Raw genomic sequence first — 27795 nt, 5'->3', positions numbered from 1 at the left:
AAGATGAAATAATTCAGATAAATAGACTTTCCAAACAACTTTTGTCATTAACATTTATTTCGATTAAAGAAATGTGAATCCAGGATTAATGTAATATTGAAATATTGAAGTATCTGGCAAAAGAAATGCTATTAAGAGTTTAAGTAAAATGTTTGTGGTACCTGTGCTATGTATAACAGACAAACATTAACAAAATAAAAAACACATTTTTTTTTTTTAATTGAAGTGGAGTCTCACTCTGTCACCCAGGCTAGGAGAGCAGCAGCATGATCTCGGCTCACTGCAACCTCTGCCGCCCGGGTTCAAACAATTCTTGTGCCTCAGCCTCCTGAGTAGCTGGGACTATAGGTGTGTGCCACCACGCCCTGCTAATCTTTTTGTATTTTTAGTAGAGATGGGGTTTCGCCATGTTGGCCAGGCTGGTCTCAAAGTCCTGACCTCAGGTGATCCGCCCGCCTCGGCCTCCCAAAGTGCTGGGATTACTGGCATGAGCCACTGCACCTGGCCAAAAGCATTCTGAAGAGAATCAAATTCTGATAAAACTCTGGTTTGTAAAATCAATTCAGTGGTACAGTCCCCTCAGGGGAGAAGCAGTTTGCCTTTTTACCATCAGTTAAAAATTGAAAGAGCATATGTATTTTTTCCTTATCTAGTGACCATTACAGCACTGTTTACATGTACAAACCCAAATCCTTTTAACAGAAAACACAGTAAGCTACAAAAAAACTCTGGTGTTTAACAGAGTACTTACATATAATATGTACTACAAGACATTTTCTTTAGAAAATAAAAGTCTATTTCCACAGTATCAAACAATCAAAACAAATATAAACTGGAACAAAATTTCCAAGCAGCAGTTCAAAAACCTTGGCAAAGCCAAGATTATCAAATAACATCTAGCTTCATTTATCAACTAAAAGACTCACTAAAAAGAATGATTTCTGTACGTGTAAACTGAGTGTAACACTTCAACATTTCAATGGAAATTGCTCTTTTGTCACACATTAAAGTCTGTTCTCTGAATAATTTGAAGAAATGTCAATTATAAGGCAAATTAAGACTTAAAAAAATAGAAACAGTGCATCTTAAAGCTTTTCAGAGACCTACATATAATTTACAAACACATAATTTATTATATGATTATAGTTTGGAACAAATTTTCCCTGAGCACTCTTTCTGCCTGGTTAGAAAAATTTAAACATGATTTATAAAATAGAATTTTATTTTGATTTTTCTTGAATATATGCAATTTTTCACCCATCTATTGTATTTGGAAAATTTTAGACATCTCGAACTAGCAAGTATAACTGTTTTAAGTAGTTATTTGAATGGTTATAGAAATATGGTTGGGTTTTAGAGCCCTGAGAACTGTATAGTGGGTGTCTCATACAACAGAAATGATTTACTATCCTAAAACTATCAATGGTTATTTTACCAAATTCAGAATGCCACTAGTTTCACAGAGGACAGAGGTAATAATCAGTAATTCCAGCTCAGATGATCAATAGAAAAGCATTAAAAACTGAAAGAAAAAAAAAGTTGGATTAACATTGTACTTTCCATGATATAATGCTGAAAAAAATTAACCCTTCTGCCCAACACAGTACTGAAATACCTTACCCTGAAACTTTATCTAATGCAGTCTTGAGACCTGTCACTCCTTAACATTCATGCAGACTTAAAATTAGCATCATTGGGAATTTCATCACACAAACTGCAGTTCTCAATGCTATCTCAAGATTTACAGCTCCAAAGACATACTACAATCAGCACACATGCATGGTAACACTACCAGTTGTGTTCCCCTAACTTTTAAGGTCTTAAAAATACTTAGCTACCTGACAGTTTAGGCCTCTTCTTTTTCAAATAAATAAAGGAAAACACTGGGCATCTCAACTATGCAGATTTGTAAATATTTGCTCTCTACATAGCCTAGAATCATACTAAAAGAAAATCAGATTTAAAAAGTTTCATATTTACAATTAGATTTTCATAAAACCTAACTATATGTTTCTTTTAGCATTATGATTTATGTGGATTAAAATAATAATAACATAAAACAGTTGGAAGTCATTGTTCTGAAGATCTTCAAGAAGTGAGCAATTTCAGATGTCCAGGAGTGTGCCTTCTCTCTTTTTACTTATATTTTAAGGTGCTTTATGCAGGACGCCCTTGACCAAAACGACTTTTAGACCTAGATTTTTTAAACAGAAAAGGAGGTCAGAGTTGCTTCTAAAACAATAGGAAGTTGGTGCTCCTTTAGATTATGCTGACTTAGCAACATCAAGGTTTAATAAATCTTCTTGCAGCTCTGTAATCCACTTTCTAAAACTCTTAAAGGGAGATGTATTTTTGGAATTCAGATTTGTTCTTTCTCAGAGATAATATGTTATGTACGTTGTATATAATGGATCTGGAGCAGTGCCCCATAATCAAATGTAAGTGGGATGAATAAAAAATATAAATGGTATCACAGCAGCTCAGTGCAAGTTTGAATTGCTACAAATGTATGAAAACAACTTTTAGCTTTTTGAACTTTCTGCATTTCAGAATTATAGATAAGGAATTAGAATCTGTAATATTAATGTTCAAATCTCAGTAACTGTTCATCTCTAACAGAAAACTTGTGATGTAAAATGACACAAGACCCACCAGTTAGATTTTATTACGAGAAATAAAATATAAAGCAAGGAATGGTAAAGATTACAGTGATTTATACAAAGTATTAATATGTGATCTACAAACAGTACAAAAATTCTGCTACTTCACAGAAGCACTCTAGCTTACATTTTTGTCAGGAGTTGGTTCAGAATGAAGCTAGTCCAACAAGCAGAAAACTTTAAAAATTCCACAAAGCTATACTTTCATTAGATTTTATCTTTTAAGTTAAAATCTGATTCTAATTAGTGCCTTGATAATATAATCACTGAAACAAAACATAAAACCAAACTCAAATTATATGTTTCTAGTGTTCATATGATTTATCTTAAAAAAAAAAATTCACTTCAAAGCCAGTGACACTCCAGTTTAGTTTATGCTGATTTACCTTGTGTTTTTCTCCGAGCTGCTTTGGCGTGCACTGACTGGCACCGAGGCCTTGATTTGTGCTTCCAACCTGGAATAAATACCTCCCGCAAACTGCAGAATAAAGAAGCAATACTGTTATCTTCACAGAATCAATAGAAGCTCTGCTTTATTAAAATGGGATTACTTTTTAATTTAGAAGTAATTTTATTTTGATTTTTTAAATCCAGTCTTTTTGAGGTTCAATTTACATAAAGAAAAATGTACCATTTTAGTGTACAGGTGTGGGTTTTGACAAATGCATACAGTTTTATAACTACTGTCACAATGAAGACATAGAAAATAGTCCTATCACCCCAAAGAAAATTCCCTTGTTCCCCTGTCAAGTCAATCTACCTACCACTACCAATTTCTGGCAACCATTTGTCTGTTTTCTATCCTTATAGTTTTGCATTTTCCAGAACATTATATAAGTAGAATCATATAGCATGCAGCCATTTGAACCTAGCTTCTTTCACGTATAGGAGATTCATCCATATTGATGTGTACATCAGAAATTTGTTCCTTTTTTTTGGAGACAGCATCTCACTCTGTCAGCCAGGCTGGAGTGCAGTGGTGCGATCAAGGTTTACTGCAGCCCTGACCTCCTGGGTGATCCTCCTACCTCAGCCACCAGAGGAGCTGGGACCACAGGTGTGCACCACCATGCCCAACTAATTTCTTATTTTTTGTAGAAACAGGGTCACCCTATTTTGCCCAGGCTCGTCTTGAATTCCTGGGCTCAATGTTCTTTTTTTTTTTTTTTTTTTTTGAGATGCAGTCTCACTCTGTTGTCCACGTTAGAGTGCAGTGCACGATCTTGGCTCACTGCAACCTCCGCCTCCCTGGTTCAAGTGATTCTCTTCCCTCAGCCTCCTGAGTAGCTGGGATTACAGGCCTGTGCTACCACGCCCAGCTAATTTTTGTATTTTTAGTAGAGACGAGGTTTCACCATGTTGGCCAGGATGGTCTCAATCTCTTGACCTTGTGATCTGCCCACCTTGGCCTCCCAAAATGCTGGGATAACAGGTCTGAGTCACTGCACCCAGTCCAATGTTCTTTTTATATGCACAGTTTGTTTTCCCATTTGCCAGGTAAAGGACATCATTTATAGTATTTCTAGTTTTTAGCAATTATGAATAAAACTATTATAAAAATGTGTGAATTGACCATTCCTTTTTGCATTTCTACTAGCTATATATGAGAGTTCCAGTTGCTCCACATCCTCATCAGCACTTGGTATGGGATTTTTCCTTTGGAGACAGGGTCTCGTTCTGTTGCCCAGGCAGGAGTGTAGTGGCGTGCTCTTGGCTCATTGCAACTTCTGCCTCCCAGGCTCAAGTGATCCTCCTACTTCAGCCTCGCAAGTAGCTGGGACTACAGGCATCCACCACCACACCCGGCTAATTTTTGTATTTTTTTGTAGAGATAGGGTTTCATCATGTTGCCCAGGCTGGTCTCAAACTCCTGGGTTCAAGTGATCCTTCTACCTTAGCCTCCCAAAGTGCTGGGATTACAGGTGTGAGCCACTGTATCTGGCCTCATTTAGGTTTTAATTTACATTTTCCTAAGGACTAATGATGTTGTATCTCAGCACATCTAATGATATATGCTTATTTGGCATGGAAATCCTTTTTTTCATAGTGTCTGTTTACTCTTTTGCCCATTTATTTTTATTAGGTTTTTAAATTTTATTATTGAGTTTTGAGAGTTCTTTATAGATTCTGGATACACATCCCTTATCAGGTGTTTTACACATATTTTCTCATAGTTTATGACTTGTCTTTTCATTGTTTAAATAGTATCTTTTGAAAGGTAGAAATTTTAAATGCTGATGAAGTCCAATTTTTCATTTATGGATCATGCTTTTGGTATTGTAGGCCAAGAAATATTTTCCTAAGGTCACGAAGATTTTCTCCTATGTTTCCTTTTAGAAGTTTTATAGGGAAGTAAATTTTTAAATACAAGAATTAGGGCAAGAGTATGGTACTTACATAATACCAATACTAATGATAATACATAATGTCATGATTAAAATGTAATTCTAGCAAGAATATAGGTGTTTCTTGTCACCATTTTCAGCAAGATAACATCTTATTTTAGAGATGACATCTAAGCACCACATGCAGAGTTTATGAAAATTGGTACTTTCAGACAGTTGCCCTCAGGAGTTAGCATTTGGTCAACAACGCACAGTTAACCTACTCTTAGTGTGATGACACATTTTCAGCAATGATGTATTTTATTATATGTGTTATAGATGACCTGTGGACCATGGATAATAAGACATGGTGGGAAACCTTTACGTGAATAAGCAGGCTAACTGGTACAGAATATTAAAAAATACATAATTGTGGCCAGGCATGATGGCTCACGCCTGTAATCCCAGCACTTTAGGAGGCTGAGGTGGGTGGATCATGAAGTCAAAAGCTCAAGACCAGCCTGGCCAACATGGTGAGACCCCGTCTCTACTAAAAATGAAAAAATTATCTGGGCATGGTGGTGCACGCCTGTAGTCCCAGCTACTTGGGAGGCTGAGGCAGGAGAATCACTTGAACCTGGGAGGTAGAGGTTGCAGTGAGCCCAGATGGTGCCACTGCAAGTCTCAGTGAGCGAGACTCCGTCTCAAACAAACAAACAAACAAACAAAAACACATATATTTGGCCACGTGCGGTGGCTCATGCCTGTAATCCCAGCACTTTGGGAGGCCAAAGCGGGTGGATCCCCTGAGGTCAGGAGTTTGAGACCAGCCTGACCAACACGGTGAAACCCCATCTCTACTAAATACAAAAAAATCAGCTGGGCATGGTAGCGCACGCCTGCTGTAACCCAGCTATTTGGGAGGTTGAGGCAGGAGAATCGCTTGAACCCGGGAGGCGAAGGTTGCAGTGAGCCAAGATTGCACCACTGCATTCCAGCCTGGGCAACAAGACTGAAACTCCATCTCAAAGGAAAAACAAAAACAAAAACACATAAATTACTCTTTTAAAATTCTGCCTAAAACATCTTTATAATCCTAAGCTGAAAATAAAAGTAGGAAGGCATATTTTACACAAGTACAACATACTAGTACACAATTCTTACTTCTTTTGCTTCCTTTGACTTGACTCGGTCCAGATCCCCCAATCTCATTTTTATTAGATGCCCTGTAATTTCAGACATTCGCCGCTGATCTGAAGGGAAAAAAACAGTAAACTTTACTTTTTGTAAGGATGATATATAACTTTTTATTTCTCAAAAAAGACTGTAATCACCAAGGGTTTATGAAAATATCTTTTGATACTATTTTACAGACACATACATCTATTTGTGAAGAATTTAAGTTAGCAAGTGGCAAATGACTCATTTGTGGATAATTGTGCTGCTTTTTAGATTACCATAAAACAGCCTAAAACATATTCAGTCACCTTTATGGTGAACGTAATGGGCAAAAGTCAATGTGAGTGATCTCAAAACCACAGATGCATAAAATAATACATTATTTGGTGGGGTTGTGTAGTAATGAAATTCTGGTTGTTGCCTAAGGGAATATGTAAATTTTGGGTCTTACTTTAGTTAGAACCTCTAGAGCTATTCCGCATACTTTATAAACTGAAAGACACACAAATCATTGCTATTTACATCCAATTTGTACATTACCCAAATAATAAAATTTACCATCTTCTCTCTGTGCATCCTGGTTGAATCTCAAGGATCTTGTGGCATCCCACTTATTCTTCTGCATACTCACACTATTGAAAAAATTGAACAAAAATCAGCATTGATGCTTCTTTAAGAGTGGATATCCGATTGGATTAAGGAGCAATACTCACACGAAAGGAGACACATCTCTAGAAGCTGACTAAAAAAAAGTAGACAACATTAAGGCCCAATTAGAACATGTTTACTGATTAGCGCTATAGTTAGTAATAAAAAGAGTTCACTCTTATTGAGTGTGAAGACACTGTACCAAGAGCATTACAAGTGCTATTTCATTTAAACCTTGCACCAACCACATGAGACAGGCACTGTTAATATCTTCATAATAAAAGAGGTTCAGGGAAGTTAAGAAACTTCTCCAAAGAGATACAGACCTAGAATTTAAATCCAGCTTCATTTGTTAACCTTGGAATCCCAGCTTATGCAATTTCTTTTTTTTGGAGACAGGGTCTCACTCTGTTGCCCAGGCTGGAGTGCAGTGGCATGATTATAGCTCACTGCAGCCTCGACTTCCTGGTCTCAAGTGATCCTCCCCCTCAGCCTCCTGAGTAGTTGGGACTACAGGTATGCACCACCATGCTTTGCTAATTTTTGTATTTTTTTTTTTGTAGAAATGGGGTTTTGCCCAGGCTGGTCTCAAACTCTTGGGCTCAAGCAATCCACCTACCTTGACCTCCCAAAGTGCTAGGATTACAGGCATGAGCCATCATGCCCAGCCAGCTGATACAATTTTTTTAGAATTAACCCACTCATATGCCTGTGACACTTAACACAAAGATGAATGTACAATGTGTCCAATGTAACTCTGTGGATCTTAACCCAGCCTTAACCTATCACACATTTTTGAAATTCACAGTTTTTTTTTTAGCCAATTGTGGTTATTACTATTCTCTTATTCCTGTCTGGCTTTTTTACCCCTTCTTTCAAAGGCATGGAGAAATAAGAATTATTTTTAAATGTCATAAAATATAATTTATTTTTAATTTAACAGCCTATTTTAAATTTTTTGAATAAGTAATATTGGTTTAAACTTCAAAAGGTATAAATAGCACATACAATAAAAGACTCTCACTTCTGTCCCTTATACATTCAGTTCCCTTCCTAAGAGGCAACCAATTTTATCAAGTTCTTATGTAGCCTTCCAGAGACATTTTATGCATATACAAGGAAGTTCATTTATATTTTTCCCCCATCTACTTTACACAAATGGTAGCATACTATACCACTATACATTTCTGTACCTTCCTTTTCTCATTTGTCAATATATCTTAGAGATCTTTAATCTCAGTCTACAAAAAACTTCATTTTTACATTGCTAGCATTCCATGTGTCTTCATTACTCTTAACTTTTTATTTTTTGCTGGCTATAGTCACTTGTTTATTTTTCCACATGAACTTTAAAATAACAACAGATAATTCAGAATTACCTTCTCCAATGCCTTTTCTTTCCTCTGAGCACAGGGTGAAGATACCTGCTTTTTTGGTTGTCTAGTGAACTTCTTTGGCTTCTCCTTTTTCCCTGATAATGAGAGGTCAATGTTATAAGCTTAGGCCCCATATACCTTTCCAGTCTACTTGTTACTTCTAAACAATAAGACCATTAAGAAAAACATTGTTTTAAGAAAACTAACAAATTAACTTCTGGGTAAAAAGCAAATACACCATGAAGCAAAGCTGAAATTGCTTTACAGTGGTTCATTTTCATTTTCTTTTTTTTTTTTTTTGAGACAGAGTCTTGCTCTGTCACTCATGCTGGAGCACAGTGGCATGATCTCGGCTCACTGCAATCTCTGCTTTGCAGGTTTAAGCGATTCTTATGCCTTGGCCTCCCAAGTAGCTGTAAGAAAAAAGTATTGAAATCTCTAGCTATAAGTGGTAATCTGTGTATTTTTCCTTACAGATTTGTCAGTTTTTGCTTTGTATATTTTAGGGCTTTATAATTAGGCACATTTACATTTATACTGAAAGTACAAAAATTAGCCAAGTATGGTGGTGTGTGCCTGTAATCCCAGCTACTCAGGAGACTAAGGCACAAGAATCGCTTGAACCCAGGAGGTAGAAGTTGCAGTGAGCCGAGATTGTGCCATTTCAGCCTGGTGATGGAGTGAGATTCTGTCTAAAAAAAAAAAAAAAAAAGACTATGAGTGACTTTATGCCAATAAATCTGACAAATTGGATAAAATTCCTTGAAAGACAGAAATTATCAAAACAAATTGAAGAGGCAATAGAAAACTTGAATAGCATCTATTAACTAATGAAATTGAATTCATAATTTAAAGCCTTCCTATAACAAAAGCTCCAGGCCCATATGGCTTCACTGCTGAATTTTATTATTCTTTTAAGGGAGAAACAACACAAGTCCTATACAAACTCTTCCAGAAAAGAGGGGTGATGTCACTCATTTTCTAATGTCATTATGACTCTAGTACACCAGAATACTGGTGTAACATGTGAAAAATCAATTAATGTACCTAATTGATACAATAAAGGAGAACATCTATATGATCTTCTCAACAGATGGAGAAAAAGCATTTGACAAAAGGCAACACCTATTCGCTATAAAAACTCAGCAAAAGAGAAACAGAAAGGAACTTTCTCAACTGAGAAAGGACATTTATGGGAAGCCGAAAACTAACATTCCATACTTAATGGTTAAAGACTGGCTGTTTTCCCCATAAGACAAGGTAAGGATGTCTGTCTCTTTTCACCACTTCTATTCAATATCAGGTCCTAACCAGCACAAAAGGCAAGACATGTAAATAAAAGGTATACAGGTTGGAATGAAATCTAATAAATGAAGAACAAATAACTGAATTTAGCAAGGTCATAGCACACAGTCAATATACAAACATCAATTATATTTTGACCATCATTAGTATTACAATCAACGAGCAACCAGAAAAACAATTCCATTTATAATAGCATAAAAATAGGGAGGAATAAATTTAACAAAAGATGTTCAACACCTGTACACTGAAACTACAAACATTGTTGAGTTACACTGAAAAAAGTCCTAAATAAATGGAGAGATATTCCATGTTCATGGATGGGAAAAACTGCCACTGGAAAAAAAAGGAATTCACCCCAAATTGGATATGGGTTCAACATAATCCCAACAAAAGTCCCAAAAAGATATTTGTAGAAATATCCACACAGACTCTAAAATTTGTAGAAAATGCAAAGCACCTTGAAAGGCCAAAATAATTTAAAATTAAAGAACAATTTTGGAGGACTCCCACCACCAGGTTTCAAGACTCACTAAAATCTACAAAAATTAATAGTGTGGTATTGATATGCTGATGTAAAGAAAGACATAAGAATCAATGGAAGAAAACAGAGAGTTTGGAAATGTAAACAGTCAACTGATTTTTAACAGAGATGCCAAGGTATTCCAATATATTAGAAAAGAATAGTCTTTTCAATAAACGGTGCTGGAACAACCAGCTATGCCTATGGAAAAAAAGGAAGCTTGACCCTTAACTCATACAATAAACAAAAATTAACCTGAATGGGATCATAATCTTAAATAAAAAGCTAAAATCATACAACTTCTAGAAGAAAGCAGCAGAAAATCTTTGTGACTTTGGGGTAGGCAAATACTTCTTAGCTATTAAATAATGGAACATAAAAAGGAAAAACTAAAATACTAGAATTCACAAAATTTAAAAGTTAAGCTCTTCAAAAGACATCATTAAGAAAATTAGGTCTGGTGCAGTGGCTCATGCCTGTAATCCTAGCACTCGGGAGGCCGAGACAGGCAGATCCTCTGAGGTCAGGAGCTCGAGACCAGCTTGGCCAACATGGCAAAACCCCATCTCTACTAAAAATACAAAAAGTAGTCCAGTGTGGTGGTGCACACCAGTAATCCCAGCTACTCAGGTGGCTGAGGCAGAAGAATCGCTGGAACCCAGGAGGCAGAGGTTGCAGTGAGAGATCGTACCTCTACACTCCAGTCTGGATGACAGAACAAGACTCTATCTCAAAAAAAAAAAAAAAAAATTAAAAGGCACAGCATAGACTAGGGGAAATATTGAGAAACATATGACTGACAAAAAAGATTTAGATCTAAAGTATATATAAAGAAATCTTACAACTCAATAATAAGGCAAAGGATTCAATAAAAATGGGCCGAAGATTTAAACAAACACTTCATTAAAAAGATATATAAATGGTCAATAAAAACATGAAAAGATGCTTATTACTATCTACCCACTAGAATGGCCAAAATTAAAAAGACCAGTAATACCAAGTATTAATGTGAATGTGCAGCAACTAGAACTCTCAGACACTGCTGGTGGGAACGCACAGTGGTGGGAATGCTCCACTGCTCGTGGAGATGCAAAACGGTCACTTTGCAAAACAATTTGGCAGTTTCTTATAAAGCAAAACATACACTTACCATATGATCTAGTAATTTTACTCCTAAGTACCTACCCAAGAAAAATGAAAACACATGTCCATACAGACTTGTATGCAAATGTTCATAGCAGCATTATTCACAACAGCCAACAAGAGGGAACAACCCATATGTCCATGAAATTGCGAATGGATAAACAAAGTATGGTATATCCATATAATGGAATATTACTCTGTAATAAAACAGACTAAACTACTGACACATGCAATAACATGGATGAATCTCAAAAACCTCATACTAAGCGAAAGAAGCCAGAGACAAAAAATTACTCATGATTCCATTCATATGAAACTCTTAAAAAGGTAAATTATTTTGACAAAGCAGATTCATGGTTGCCTAAGGGCAGAACTGGAGAAAGGGAACTGAGTACAAAGGGGGATGAAGGAACTTTTTGAAATGATGTTCCAGATTTTGATTTTGGTGGTGGTTACACATCTGTGTGCCAAAACTCATCTACATGTACACTTTTTTTTTTTTTTTTTTTTTTTTTTTTGAGACGGAGTCTCGCTCTGTCGCCCGGGCTGGAGTGCAGTGGCGCGATCTCGGCTCACTGCAAGCTCCGCCTCCCGGGTTCCCGCCATTCTCCTGCCTCAGCCTCCCAAGTAGCTGGGACTACAGGCACCCGCCACCTCGCCCGGCTAATTTTTTTGTATTTTTTTTAGTAGAGACGGGGTTTCACCGTGTTAGCCAGGATGGTCTCGATCTCCTGACCTCGTGATCCACCCGTCTCGGCCTCCCAAAGTGCTGGGATTACAGGCTTGAGCCACCGCGCCCGGCCTACATGTACACTTAAAATGGGTGATTTTTGCAACATATAACTTATACCTCAAACTGTTGAAGAAAAAACCTAGTAGAACTTTCTCCTTTACTAATTAAAATTGACACAAAATTGCTAAAGAACCAGCTTTTTCATTGGAGGATTCAACATGTAAAGAAAAATTATGTAAAACTTGGAGAGAAGATAAAGGGAAGGCAGCATGTGTTTTCAATGTCATATTGGAGGGCTGTTTAACATGCCTACTCAAGAATCATTTAATTCTCTAAGAGAATGTACCACGTCTGACTACCATCTACTGATGGCATCTGAAAGTTGCATGTTAACTTTCAGGTTTTTGTGTCTAATAAAAATGCAAACGATTTCTAAAAAGATAACCTAAGAGTTGTGGGTTCACTAAGTTGTATGACACTGATCACTTTTGTATCTAACTTACAATCTTCTTTTAAATTTTTTTTTTTCAGATGGAATTTCGCTCCGGTTGCCCAGGCTGGAGTGCAATGGGATGGTCTCGGCTCACTGCAACCTCCCCTTCCTGGGTTCAAGTGATTCTCCTGCCTCAGCCTCCTGAGTAGCTGGGATTACAAGCACCTGCCACCACATCCAGCTAATTTTTGTTTTTTGTTTTTTTTTTTTTTTGAGAGAGAGTCTTGCTGTGTCGCCCAGGCTGGAGTGCAATGGCATGATCTCGGCTCACTGCAACCTCCACCTTGCGGGTTCAAGCAATTCTCCCACCTTAACCTCCCCATTAGCTGGGATTACAGGCACCTGTCATTATGCTCGGCTAATTTTTGTATTTTTGTAGAGATGGGGTTTCACCATGTTGGAGAGGCTGGTCTTGAGCTCCTAACTTCAGGTGATCTGCCTGCCTCAGCCTTCCAAAGTGCTGAGATTACAGGCATGAGTCACCACGCCCAGTCTAATTTTTACATTTTTAGTAGCGATGGGGTTTCACCATGTTGGCCAGGCTGGTCTTGAACTCCTGACCTTAGGTGATCTGCCTGCCTCAGCCTCCCAAAGTGCTGGGATTACAGGTATGAGCCACCGTGCCCAGACCAACATTCTTTTTTCTTTTTTTTTTTTTTTTTTTTGAGACGGAGTCTCACTCTGTCGCCCAGGCTGGAGTGCAGTGGCCGGATCTCAGCTCACTGCAAGCTCCGCCTCCTGGGTTCACGCCATTCTCCTGCCTCAGCCTCCCCAGTAGCTGGGACTACAGGCGCCCGCCACCTCGCCCGGCTAATTTTTTGTATTTTTTAGTAGAAACGGGGTTTCACCGTGTTAGCCAGCATGGTCTCGATCTCCTGACCTCGTGATCCGCCCGTCTCGGCCTCCCAAAGCGCTGGGATTACAGGCTTGAGCCACCGCGCCCGGCCTAACATTCTTTTTTCAAAAGTAGTATAATGGAATACTACACTGCAATAAAAAGGAATAAACAATATGAATGAATCTCAAAAACCTTATACTAAGTGAAAGAAGCCAGAGACAAAAGATTACTCATGATTCCACTCATATGAAATCCTAAAAGAGGTAAATTATTGTAACAAAATGGATTCATAATTGCCTATAAATACTTGAGTCTTCAAAGGCTCTTTGAACCAATTTTCCTTGCTGTTTCTTGGAACTAATGAGTTGAGAAATTTTGACACAAGTTAATTTTATAGTTGTATAATAATCCTGCTTTCGGCCAGGCACAGTGGCTCACGCCTGTAATCCCAGCACTCTGGGAGGCCGAGGCGGGTGGATCATCTGAGGTCAGGAGTTCAAGACCAGCCTGACCAACATTGTGAAACCCTGTCTCTATTAAAAATGCAAAAAAATTAGCCGGGTGTGGTGGCATGCGTCTGTAGTCCCAGCTACTCAGGAGACTGAGGCAGGAGAATTGCCTGAACCCAGGAAGTAGAGATTGCAGTGAGCCAAGATTGTGCCACTGTGACAGAGTGAGACTCCATCTCAAAAAAAAAAACACAAACAAAAAACAAAACATGCTTTCCACTAAAATAATCATACATTTATGAATGTTATTTAATGATTCATTTGAGTATCACTCCAAATCATCTCAGGTACACATCTCAGATCACATTTCATCTGACATGAGTCACACATTTAGTTGCACCTGAAGTGAAAACCTGGAGAGTTCTTTCTCAGTGTACTGCCCTTTCTTTATAGCTTTGAGTATTCTGTGTTCATGCCCAGGTTAGGAAATCTTGATGGTGTCTCCTTTCTAATTTTTTTTTTCCTATGTTGCAACCTACTATATATATAAAACTAATTCCCTGTCCCTTGCATTAAAGGCTTCAGAATGTAACCCCTTCATAAACAGTGAGATTTGATTTTAACTTATAAACCAATACTTTGTTTTTTGGATACTTCTTCTTCATCTCCAACTTCATCTTCAGTGACCTCAGATCCAGTGGTATATTCTTCTTCTTCTGAAAACAGTGACTGTTGTTTCTAAGTTAAAAAAAAAATCTATTATAAATGTAATATTATGATATTTTTAATGAATTCTTTCAAACACATTTACCTAAATTTCTTTTGAATGAATAAGTCAATCAAGAGCTGATAAAATAACCTCTGGCTAGCACAATATCCAGGAAACGGACATAAGAATTTTTACATTTGCAGCAGGCTTACATTACATCATATATTTTTTAATTCCTTCACAGAATCTAGAACAGTAGTAGGCACATAAGTACTCAGTATTTGTTGAATTGTACCTCTATCACTCTACTAAATGTATATTCCTTGATATTAAGGTTAAATTATAATATAGTAACCACCACTATTAAAGTAGCCTTTTTTTTTTTTTTTTTTTTTTTTTGAGACGGAGTCTCACTCTGTTGCCCAGGCTGGAGTGCAGTGGTGCGATCTCAGCTCACTGTAAGCTCTGCCTCCCAGGTTCACGCCATTCTCCTGCCTCAGCCTCCTGAGTAGCTGGGACTACAGGCACCCACCACTGTGCCCGGCTGATTTTTTTGTATTTTTTTTAGTAGAGACGGGGTTTCACTGTGTTAGCCAGGATGGTCTTGATCTCCTGACCTTGTGATGCGCCCGCCTCGGCCTCCGAAAGTGCTGGGATTACAGGCGTGAGCCACTGCGCCCGGCCTAAAGTAGTCATAAACAAGCACATATGCACATTCTCCGGGTGAATGTGGCCCTGGATTATTCAACCATATCTGCATTACCTTCCTGCATCTCTGTGCCCTACTGTCTGTTATCACTAATCCAAATTCCTATTCCATTCTTATGAATATTGATGGCAGACAGCATTTTTTTAAAAAAGTCAACCAATCACTCAAACAATCAAATAATTGGAACTCAACAGATTTGTTGCTTTGTTCAATGTCCTAAATATGATGTAAGAGTGACTTTAAAAAGTCTTTTAACTAGATCTATGGATTATGCAGCCAGATATGGAATATGTGTCTGCCTTAAATAATTTAACAGCATTTTTAGTTAAGTGAAAATAGGAGAATCTGAAAAGGAAGATGTATATTTAACTAAAATTTGTAAAATAAGATACTAATATTAAACTAAACTTTAATTTAGGAAGAAAGAGATCCAGGAATGCTAACTATAATTGCTCACTTACCAGTTGTAGAGTCCAGTTTTTCAATGACAAGAACTATAAGACAGGAATAAGAGATTAATAAATCTGCATTTACCCAGATTGTAGCTCCTTATTTTCATATAGATATTGTAGAAGAGTTGAAAGAAGTTACAAATATAGTTCCCTTCCAGGCTGAAACATAATTTAAAACTCAGGCTGAAAGTGATATGTTACAGTCTTTAATATTCTCTGCCAGAGGAGGATGTGGATGCTTTCTAAAAAGAAAGACACTTTCCCAGTATTATTTCCAAAGGACAAGTCAATCATGTGCAAGTAAATAACTAAAATAATTTGTTATTTTTAGAACTATTTCAATCACTTTTTAATGTATATATTTTAATATAAATTAAGGAAGCAGACTACATACGGACATTCTGGACGTTCAATTAATCTAGTTTGTTGTTTGACATATAATTGATAAATAAATGCTAATGTGTGATTTTTTTTTTTTTTTTTTTGAGACAGAGTCTCACTCTGTCGCCCAGGCTGGAGTGCAGTGGCACAATCTCCACTCACCACAACCTCCACCTTCTGGGTTTAAGGGATTCTCCTGCCTCAGCCTCCCGAGTAGCTGGGATTACAGGGGCATGCCACTGCACCCAGCTAAATTTTGTATTTTTAGTAGAGACAGGGTTTCACCATGTTGACCAGGCTGGTCTTGAACTCCTAATCTCAGTTTCCCAAAGTGCAGGGATTACAGGCATGAACCACCATGCCTGGCATGAGTGAATATTTGTATAGCTGTCTGAAGTTCATAAAGCACTTCACAGGGCATATTTCACTTTCTCAAGTAAATGCCATCTTAACCAACACAAAGACAGAACATTCATAGGCAAATATATTTCCTGGTCTTTAGTAACAAAGGCAATGGAATAAAAAGGAGTCAAAGGAATCAAGTTTTCTGGTCACTTTAAAAATATTTCAGTTTTGAAACTTTTGTGTGTTTGTTTTTTGAGACAGGGTCTCACTCTGTCACCTAGACTCCAGACTGGAACTTTTGAAGAATCTAAATATATTCCTAATTACAATAAAAGGATAATTTTAAGCCAAAAAAAAAGTTACAGAACGAGGAGGAAACAAAATATCCATTCATGCTATCTTCATTCTTCAAATCATAATTTGTCCATAATAAAAACCTTAAACAGCATGTTATGTTTTTGGTTTTTCTTTTTTTTTGAGACAGAGTCTCCCTCTGTCACCAAGGCTGGAGTGCAGTAGTGCGATCTCGGCTCACTGCAACCTCTGCCTCCTGGGCTTAAGCAATCTTCCCACCTCAGCCTCCCAGCGAAACTTCGACTACAGGCATAAGGCACTCCATTAGGCTAAGTTTTCAACCTTTTTTGTAGAGATGAGGTCTCACTGTATTGCCCAGGCTGGTCTCAAACTCCTGGGCTCAAGCCATCTTCCTGCCTCAGCCTCCCAAAGTGCTGGGATTACAGGTGTGAGTGACCATGCCTGGCCCCATGTTGTTTTTTCCCCCAAATTTAAATGTATTCATTATTAATTCTTTGAGGGCAAGAAATGTGTCCTATTACCCTTAGAGTCCTATTAGTAGGCATAATACCTTCTTATGATTAGGTAGTCAGTTCAATTTCAACATAAATTGATCAGGTTCCTGTCAAAAATTAAATGTCATTATTTATGTAAATAAAGAATAAGTGAAACAAGCTACTCACAGCATTGAGCTCCCCAGTTTTGGGACCCCATGGTGTATTTGGCTCCAGTAAAACATCACATTCTATACCCTTTTCATCACAGGGGCCAACCCCAACATCACTTGAAAGAAAAAGACATTTTTATGGAGAAGAGTTTACTTTCTTAAAAATTTAAAGGTGAATATCTTTTTATTGCAAATGTTTCATAAATTGCTCTTTAAAAATACAGTTCCTGAGTATAAGGATATCACTTCAACAAGGACATTTCCTTTTTTTTGTTTGTTTTTTTGAGATGGAGTCTCGCTCTGTCACCCAGGCTGGAGAGTAATGGCATGATCTTGGCTCACTGCAACCTCTGCCTCCCAGGTACAAGCGATTCTCCCGCCTCAGCCTCCTGAGTAGCTGGGATTACAGGCACCTGCCATCACGCCTGGCTAATTTTGTATTTTCACCATGTTGGCCAGGCTGGTCGTGAACTCTTGCCCTCAGGTGATCCATCCACCTTGGCTCCTAAAATGCTGGGATTACAGGTGTGAGCCACCGTGCCCGGTCAACAATGACATTTCTTAATTTGTATAGTGATTCCTCTAGCAAAAGACACCCCATACAGCAAGCACCATTGTACCTGAAGCATCGTACCTGCAAGGTGGTGGAATGGGCTGCATAATTGGTACTGTTTTGAGAACAGCCTTGGCTAAGCGCAGTGGATCATGCCTGTAATCCCAGCACTTTGGGAGGCTGAGGTGGGCAGATCACGAGGTCAGGAGATCGAGACCATCTTGGTCAACATGGTGAAACCCTGTCTCTACTAAAATATAAAAAATTAGCTGGGCATGGTGGTACATGCCTGTAATCCCAGCTACTTGGGAGGCTGAGGCAGGGCAATTGCTTGAACCCGGGAGGTGGAGGTTGCAGTGAGCTGAGATTGCGATGCTGCACTCCAGCCTGGTGACAGAGTGAGACTCCACTTCAAAAAAAAAAAAAAAAAAAGTGGGGGTGGTAGCTAGGCGCGGTGGCTCACACCTGTAATCCCAGCACTTTGGGAGGCTGAGGTGGGTGGATCACGAGGTCAGGAGTTCGAGACCAGTAGTTCGAGACCAGCCTAGCCGACATGGTGAAACCCTGTCTCTACTAAAAATACAAAAATTAGCTGGGCGTAGTGGTGGGTGGCTGTAATCCCAGCTACTCAGGAGGCTGAGGCAGGAGAATCGCTTGAAACAGGGAGGCAGAGGTTGCAGTGAGCTGAGATCATGCCACCACACTCCAGCCTGGGCAACAAGAGCGAAACTCCAACTGAAAAAAAAAAAAGTATTTCTTTTTTTCTTTTTGTTTTGAGACGAAGTCTCCCTCTGTCGCCCAGGCTGGAGTGCAGTGCACAATCTCAGCTCACTGCAGCCTCTGCCTCCCGGGTTCAAGCGATTCTCCTGCCTCAGCCTCCCAAATAGCTGGGATTACAGGCGCCCGCCACTATGCCTGGTTAGAAGAGACAGGGTTTCCACACGTTGGCCAGGCTGGTCTCAAATTCCTGACTTCAAGTGATCAGCCTGCCTTGGCCTCCCAAAATACTGGGATTAAAGGTGTGAGCCACCACGCCCGGCTAAGAACAGCCTCTTTTAAAGTGTCCTCCAGCCTCTAACCTTACAGCCTGCTGCCATTGCAAAATGATGAACGTGACTTCAGAAATTACTGAATTCGAGGAGTTCATACTTATGGAGAGATGAACTCAACCATCAACATTTTTTTCTAGTTGTATCAATCATGCACTGATTGATACAATCAATTGGTTGATCAATTGATTGAGAGGGCCTCAAGCAAATTGGGAACCCTCACCAGTCACCACCGCAAACTGGATTTAAGGTCTTAACCTTTTTAATCATCAGGGGCTCTTTTCATTTGTTTTTCCTCCCCTTGTACCTCCAGTATTTTTTTTTTTTGAGACAGAGTCTCGCTCTGGTGCCCAGGCTGGAGTACAGTGGCACGATCTCGGCTCACTGCCAGCTCTGCCTCCCGGGTTCATGCCATTCTCCTGCCTCAGTCTCCCGAGGAGCTGGGACTACAGGCGCCCACGACCATGCCCGGCTAATTTTTTGTATTTTTAGTAGAGACAGGGTTTCACCATGTTAGCCAGGATGATCTCGATCTCCTGACCTTGTGATCCGCCCACCTCGGCCTCCCAAAGTGCTGGGATTAAAGATGTGAGCCACCGTGCCTAGCCACCTCCAGTATTTTTAAGTGCTCTGCCTATCAAATAAATCTCTCTCTGCTCTTATTGTAAGCTAATATATAATTTTAGTTTTCTGAAATAATGAAAACTACTTGAGGACTGACATTGCTGATTTGGGGAAGCACTATGGGATAAGGGATTCTGAAATAGGAACCGCTGAATAAAGCTATAATACAGTGTTGGGTTTTTCCACCCCTCACCTAATTGTATCTTTTGAAAAAGGCACAACAATGACATCTCTGTACTTGTGCAAATCGTCCAATATTCTAGCAATGGGACAGGATGGCAAATCTCCGCCTTCACCTTGATCACGAAGTGTAATCATGTGGTCCCTTACTTTACAACCCTGTCACATAAGAGACAATAAATTAGAGGTTAGTTTCTTATAGAACACTCCTTTAAAGATCACTATTTTTCTTTTCTTTGCCTAGTCATATTGTCATACACATATTTTACAACTTTTTCTCAAGAAAAACATTCCTCATACAGAAAAGACATTCAATCATAACTGTATGGCTTAACAAATACCCAAGAATACCCATATAATCACAATCCACATTAAGAATTAGAACATTGCCAACACTCTAGGAGTCCCCACAGACCCAATTCTGATCATAATGGTTTCCCTCCTCCCAACAGGTAACCTCTACCCTGGCTTGTGGTAATTACTTCCTTGCTTTTCTTTATCCCTCTGCCACTTAAGGATGCATTCCTAAACACTATAGTTTAGTTTTGTCTCACCTGTTTTGCTTGACATTATGTTTCTACTGGGTGAGGTGGCTCAAGCCTGTAATCCCAGGTCTTTGGGAGGCCGAGGTGGGTGGATTGCTTGAGCCCAGGAGTTTGAGATCAGCCTGGGCAACATGGCAAAACCCTGCCTCTAAAAGAGTAGAAAAAAATTAGCTGGGTGTGGTGGTGCATGCCTCCAGTCCCAGCTACCTCAGGAAGCTGAGGTGGGAGGATCACTTGAGCTCAGGGAGGTTGAGATTGCCTTTAGCAGTGATCAGGCCATAGCACTCCAGCTTGGGTGAGAGTGAAATCCTGTCTCAAAAAAAAAAAAAAAAAAAGGCCAGGTGCGGTGGCTCACGCCTGTAATCCCAGCACTTTGGGAGGCTGAGGAGGGTGGATCACGAGTTCAGGAGATCGAGACCATCCTGGCTAACACGGTGAAACCCCGTCTCTACTAAAAATACAAAAACAAAAAAAAATTAGCCGGGTATAGTGGTGGGCGCCTGTAGTCCCAGCTACTCGGGAGGCTGAGGCAGGAGAATGGCGTGAACCCGGGAGGCGGAGCTTGCAGTAAGCCATGATCGCGCCACTGCACTCCAGCCTGGGTGACAGCAAGACTCCGTCTCAAAAAAAAAAAAAAAAAAAAAATTATGTTTTTATGATTCAACGATGTTATTTCATGTAATAATAACATTTGCTTTAATGTATAGTGTTTCACTGCATGAATATACACCATTTATTTACCTCTTCTACCACTGATAGATGGGTTATTTCTAGTTTGGGGCTACTAAAAATAATATTGCTATGAACATTCTTTTGTCTGTTTCCCAGTACACAAGTGCTCACGTGTACCAAATTATATTACCATCAGCAGTATACGAGGATTTCTGTTACTCCACATCCTTGCTAACACTTGGTCAGACATTTAAATTGTAGTCATTCTGGCTGGGTATGGTGGCTCGTCACTTTGGGAGGCCGAGGCAGGCAGATCACTTGAGGTTAAGAGTCTGAGACCAGCCTGGCCAACATGGTGAAAACCCATCTCTAATAAAAATACAAAAATTTAGCCAGGCGTGGTGCCAGGCACCTGTAATCCAGCTACTCAGGAGGCTGAGGCATGAGAATTGCTTGAACCTGGGAGACAGAGGTTGCAGTGTGCCAACATTGTGCCACTACACTGCAGCCTGGGCAACAGAGCAAGACTCCACCTCAAAAAAAAAAAAATTTAGTCATTCTGATAAATGTGTATTGGTATTCATTCTGGCTTTAATTTGTATCTATCCAGTCACAAATGAGGTTGTCGTTTTCATGTTTACAGAACAACTGTTTTTTGTCTGAAGTGCCTGTTGTCTTTCTCCTGTTTTTTTTTTTTTTTGAGACACAGTCTTGCTCTGTTGCTAGGCTGGAGTGCAGTGGCACGATCTCACATCAATGCAATCTCTGCCTCCCGGGTTCAAGCAATTCTCCTGCCTCAGCCTCCCAAGTAGCTGGGACTACAGGCACACACCACCACACCCAGCTAATTTTTGTATTTTTACTAGAGACGGAGTTTCACCATGTTGGCCAGGGTGGTCCCGATCTCTTGATCTCATGATCTGACCACCTCGGCCTCCCAAAGTGCTGGGATCACAGGCATGAGCAACCGTGCCCAGCCGGGATACAAGCAACGTATATATCAACAAAAGATTCATCATATATATATTTTGGTTTTTTTGAGATAGAGTCTTGCTCTGTCACCCAGGCTGGAGTGCAATGGTCTGATCTTGGCTCACTGCAACCTCCGCCTCCTGGATTCAAGCGATTCTCCTGCCTCAGCCTCTCAAGTAGCTGGGATTACAGGCGCCCACCATGATGCCCAGCTAATTTTTGTATTTTCAGTAGAGACAGTGTTTTCCCCATATTGGCCAGGCTGGTCTTGAACTCCCGACCTCAGGTGATCCACCCATCTCGGCCTCCCAAAGTCCTGGGATTACAGGCATGAGCCACCCCGTGCCCGGCCTATATATATATATAATTTTTTTTTTCTTCAGACAGTGTCTTGATTTGTCACCCAGGCTGGAGTGCAGTGGCGTGATCTTGGCTCACTGCAAGCTCCACCTCCCAGGTTCACACCATTCTCCTGCCTCAGCCTCCTGAATAGCTGGAACTATAGGCGCCCGCCACCACGCCCAGCTAATTTTTTGTATTTTTAGTAGAGAAGGGGCTTCACTGTGTTAGCCAGGATGGTCTTGATCTCCTGACCTCATGATCCGCCCGCCTCAGCCTCCCAAAGTGCTGGGATTACAGGCGTGAGCCACCACGCCCAGCCGATATATTTTTTTAAAGATGCCTACAAAGAAATATATTTTGCTCCAAACGATGTGGAAATGTGATAGCTAAAATGGAAACAAACTAACCACAAATGTAAATTTGTGGTTACAAATTAATGAGGTTAAAAATTAATGTGGTTAGAAAGAAATGTAAAGACTAAAAAATCATGTTACTGAAAAAAACATAATAGTAATGATGAATTAATGAAATATCTTGGGTCTAGCAAAGCTAATCTAATTTTGCTTAACGTCTCATGCCCAATTTAAGTATCTTTGTTTATAAAATGTATAACTAAAACTTTAAGAATAAATGTTATGTAAGTAATCTATTACCTCACTGATAAAACTTTTAAGTAATCAAAGTTGGTAACGGATTGCAAATACAAGAAAATGAATCCAGTTTAAATTCCATGACCCATCATTCAGTAACATTCACGCCAATATCCCAGATTCCTTGCCCCTAAATTTCATCATCCCCATCTGGCAAAATCCTAACTCTAGATGAACTCAACTACCCATTTTCTCCCTGCCTGTACTCATGCAGCCAAGGGTTACTGGAGAGAGTGATATAAACAGGCATGATGAATTATATTGTGAACTTACGACTGCCAATCTCCAGTGAGCTCTCAAACTTCCTGGCAATATACATTTTCTCTGGAAAATTCACTCTTCTATTTTTCAAAATACTATTTCAAACCTTCCATACTTCCCTCAAACCTTGGAACCTTCCCTTTTCCCCCTTATTCTTAGTGGATGGCTTAATCTTCTACTTTTTAGAGAACAGAAAAAGCATTGGATTAGAATAAGTTATCAACTAAATGATAAAAACACAATTTTACTAATATCTACAACCATTCTACTCTTCTCTCCTGTTGTAATAGAGGAGCTGTCCACTCTCTTGTCGAAATTAATACCACTAAATGTGGTTAAGGTCCCACCCTACCCTGCCTTCTCACCTTATACCATCAACCTCTCCTTCTCAGCTGGATCCTTCCCACTGACTTTTAAAAGGTTCTCTCGTATCAAAACAGAAACAAGGTCAGGCATGGTGGCTCACGCCTGTATTCCCAGCACTTTGGGGGGCTCAGATGGGCGGGTCATTTGAGGTCAGGAGTTCGAGACCAGCCTGGCCAATATGGTGAGACTCCATCTCTACTAAAAATACAAAAATTAGCCAGGCATGGTGGCACGTGCCTGTAATTCCAGCTACTTGGGAGGCTGAGGCAGGAGAATCGCTTGAGCCCGGGAGGCAGAGATTGCAGTGAGCTGAGATCGTGCCACTGCATTCCAGCCTGGACAACAGTAAGACTCCTTCTCAAACAAACAAACAAACAAAAAACAACCCCCAAAACACTAAACAAATATTCATAACTTAAATTACTAATCTATCTCCTCCCTTTCTCAAATTTCCCAAAAGAGATGTCATATATACTGTTCCCATTTGTTAATCTCTCACTCATTTCTCAACCCATACAAACCTGGCTTCTGGATCTAGCACTCCACCAAAACAGCTCTTCACACCTATGAATTCCCTGTCACTAAGGCCAAAGGACACAGTTCTTTCATTATTTTATTTGACCTCTTAGCCATACTAGGCACCACAGTCCGCTCCTCTTTCTTTCATATTACTCCCTCAACATCCTCAATTTTTCTCCTATCATTCTGGCTGCCCCTGACCATTCTCCTTTGCAGGCTCATGCTGCTTCATCCAGCCATAGCTGTAGTTTCCCTCTGCTCTTCATATGCTCACCTATACCTGCTGTTTAACTATCATCTATTGCAGGAAAACTTATGTTATTATCTCCAGCCTAACCACTTGTCTGAGCTCCAAAACTCATATATCTAACGGCCTCTGTCTGGTTATCTCAGAAAGCACCTCAAACTCAAAATATCCAAACAGAACTCATGAGTCTCTCAAAACCTGATTTCCGTCTGCTGCTTCCTCTTCAGTGAATAGCACCACCAGCTATCCAGTAGCACCAACAAGAAACTGAGTCATCCTTCCCCCTCTCCCTCTGCAGTACAATCTGTCAGATAATTTCAGTTTCATCTCTTAAATATTAAATTCATCCACTTCTCTTAATCTTCACTGCTCTGGTACCATCATCTCTCTCTAAGACTACTATGATAACTTCCTTTTGTACGTGATTCCACTGACTACCCCTCAAGTGTGCATTCTCCACACTGCAACTGATCTTTTCAAAATGGAGATAAAAGAAAAACTTGAACATGGCTTACGACATCCTGCTCCAGCATGGACTGACACCTACCTACCTCTCCAGACTTGTCTTGAACTATGCATGTTTTCTATGACAGCCTCAGGTTGTCAGTCTCTTTTACTCACTGTGTTCCTTCTGACCTTGCTGTTCTGACTAGAACACTCTTTCCCTTCCTCTTCACCTCACATACTCCTATGAATCCTTCAGATCTCAACTTAATGCCAACTCCTTTGAGGATTTCCTTGACGTCTATGGCTGAATGATACCAGCCTATTATAGACATTTAGGGCCCTGTATGTGTCTTCAAACATTTATTTGGGTGCTTTTTTTCCTTTTGGTATTACTGCCTCAGCTATAAGTTCCACAAGGGCATAAATGATCCAATTTTACATGCTATCCTCCACCTTGCACATTGTATGGCACATCTTTGGTGCTTTGTAAGTATTTTTGTGTGGATGATGATAAAGAGCTTTAGGTTCCTTTCATTCACACATGACATTTAATTACAGAACATTTTCAAAAGTGTTTGTGATCAGAGAATCTAACCTATAGCAATACTCACACATTGCATCAATATATATGTGCAAGGATATTCACTGCAACACAGTAATACCATCAGTCTAGAAACCACCTAAATGTTCATTAATAGGAGAATGGTTAAATTGTGATATATACATAGCTTGGAATATTATACAGCAGTTAAATAAAATAGCACAGAAAGATACCCTAGTTACATTGTTGAGTAAAAAAGGCAAATTACAGAATATTATTAGTATGATCTGGTTTCCAAAACAAAAAATCATATATAAGTCTGGGTGTGGCGGCTCACACCTGTAATCCCAGCACTCTGGGAGGCCAAAGCAGGTAGATCGCTTCAGTTCATGAGTTCGAGACCAGCCTGGGCAACATGGCGAAACCCCGTCTCTAACAAAAATACAAAAAATTACTGAGTATGGTGGCGTGTGCCTGGAGTCCCAGCTACTCGGAAGGCTGAGGTGGGAGGATTGTTTGAGCCTGGGAGGCAGAGGCTGGAGTGAGCCGAGATGGCACCACTGCACTCCAGCCTGGGCGACAGAGGGAGACCCCATCTCAAAAAACAAAAAACAAAAACCTCCAAAAAACAAAAAAAAATATAATTTGTGCCTGAAAGGTACAAAAGAAGGTCTGAAAGGAAACCATTAACAGTGATTATCTCTAAGAAGAGATGGAAAATGGGAGAGTGTTATAAAGAGGAACTTCTTCCTATACTTATTTATGTATTGTTGGAAGTCTTTTATACATTAATGTATTACTGTTATACTTTAAAAACTGTAGCTACAAAAGAGCAATATTCAAAATTCACCTTTGTAAGCTGAGTAGGATCAAACCGAAGAATCTTTTGGTTACAACAGGGATAAATTCCAGTGCCAACAGAATTCAATGAACTTGCTGCAGTAGGATAAACCACTGTTTCTGAGTGGTACTGACAATGTGAAAATTCAATACAGAGAAAGGCCTAAGAAAGAAATAGATAAAATCAACTACTATTTCCACAACAAAATTATACATTTCAAAAATACTTAAGACCAAATATTATATGTTCCATTTATACGAAATATGCAGAAAAAGCCAATCTATACAGACACAAAATAGATCAGTGGTTGCCAGGGGTGGAAGGTTATAATGTGGAATAGCAGCAAATGGGCACGAGGGATCTTTTTGAGGTGATAGAAATGTGCTAAAATTGGATGATGGTGATGACTGTACAACTCTAAATTTACAAAAAAAAAAAGTGAACTGCAGATTTAAAAAGAGTAAATTCTGAACACAACCTAACTTAAAAAATAAAAATAAAAAAATAAAATTAGTAAATTTCATGGCGTGTAATTCCACCTGAATAAAGCTATTAGAGAGCAAAAAATGAAATCACCTTAAGCAAAATTCAGATGAATTAAACTGATCTTGATATACATTCAATTTTACAATTGACCAATCACCTCAAATGTTTTCCAAAGAAAATAAAATTTTGCTTCATTTGGTTATTCCTTGATGCATTTTTTTTTGAGACGGAATCTCGCTCTATTGCCCAGGCTGGAGTGAAGTGGTGCCATCTCGGCTCACTGCAACCTCCACCTCCCAGATTCAAGCGATTCTCCTGCCTCAGCCTGCCGAGTAGCTGGGATTACAGGCACACACCACCATACCGGGCTAATTTTTCTATTTTTAGTAGAGACAGCGTTTCGCCATGTTGGTCAGACTGGTCTTGAACTTTTGACATCAGGTGATCCGCCTGCCTTGGTCTCCCAAAGTGCTGGGATTACAGGCATGAGCCACCATGCCTGGTCCCTTGATGCATTTTTAAGGTAAATATTTAGCATCAGTATTAATAAAAACTATGACGTAACTTTGAATCATTGGCTTTGAAAACTTTGATAAAAGCTTATCAAGGTTTAATTGTCAAATTAACCATCAGGTTTCAATTGTTTATAAGTTGGTAAAATAGGGCCAGGTGTGATGGTACACACCTGTCACTCCAGCTACTAGGGAGGCTGAGGCAGAAGGACTGCTTAAACCTAGGAATTCGAGGCCAGCCTGGGCAATGTAGCAAGATCCCATCTCGGGAAAAAAGAAGAAGAAAAAAAAGAACATGGTGCAAGCACTGTCTAAGTGGAGTTTCAGTGGACACAGGTGCTGCTTGCGATGGGAAAGACCACTGGGTTAGGCAGCTGGGGGCTGGCTGGTAGAGAGAGGTTATGCCACCAGCTCTGAGAAAAGGTTGGTTGGGATGGACCCGGAGTCCCAGAAGTTGGTTTGGAGAGGGAAACTGAGGCTCTGAGTGGTGAAATTATTGGATTCAGAGATACTGTGGGGCTCTGAAGGTTGGATTCTGTTAGCCTTGTGGGCTAGGGAGAGCATCCTTGAGTAGATGATATCTTACTCAGATCTAGAGGGGACAAGACTTTTGGGCCTGTGCAGGGGGCACCATTGGTGGGTGATGATAATGTTGGGTTTTGAAGGCAGGAGACCTTGAGAAGGCAAAACCATTTTATCTGGAAAGAAAGGAAGGGGATGTTGGGCTTTTGCGTCATGGGTGGGGGAGCCACTGGGAGGGCAA

General features: G+C 39.6%; 1 protein-coding gene across 8 annotated transcripts in view; it reads right to left on the bottom strand.

Moving 5' to 3' along the window:
• Window positions 1–27795, bottom strand: part of KIAA1841 (KIAA1841 ortholog) — a 75705-nt gene that overhangs the window by 17067 nt on the left and 30843 nt on the right. For 3 of the 8 annotated variants that reach the window (XM_025354228.1, XM_025354235.1, XM_025354229.1), the window contains 11 exons: window positions 26044–26196; window positions 19645–19790; window positions 17242–17341; window positions 15548–15580; window positions 14307–14406; window positions 8191–8282; window positions 6877–6905; window positions 6722–6795; window positions 6149–6237; window positions 3047–3138; window positions 28–2194 (listed from right to left, as the gene is read on the bottom strand). In XM_025354228.1, the coding sequence (XP_025210013.1) occupies window positions 2158–2194; window positions 3047–3138; window positions 6149–6237; window positions 6722–6795; window positions 6877–6905; window positions 8191–8282; window positions 14307–14406; window positions 15548–15580; window positions 17242–17341; window positions 19645–19790; window positions 26044–26196 (945 nt within the window). In that variant the 3' untranslated portion in view covers window positions 28–2157. Of the gene's footprint in view, window positions 1–27; window positions 2195–3046; window positions 3139–6148; window positions 6238–6721; window positions 6796–6876; window positions 6906–8190; window positions 8283–10632; window positions 10738–14306; window positions 14407–15547; window positions 15581–17241; window positions 17342–19644; window positions 19791–26043; window positions 26197–27795 lie in introns of those variants that run through there. The other 5 variants (XM_025354231.1, XM_025354232.1, XM_025354230.1 and 2 more) reach the window with 3 other exon arrangements.

This window comes from Theropithecus gelada, chromosome 13 (genome assembly GCF_003255815.1).
Source record: "Theropithecus gelada isolate Dixy chromosome 13, Tgel_1.0, whole genome shotgun sequence".
Lineage (NCBI taxonomy): Eukaryota > Metazoa > Chordata > Mammalia > Primates > Cercopithecidae > Theropithecus > Theropithecus gelada.
This window is presented reverse-complemented; position numbering and strand designations above follow the sequence as displayed.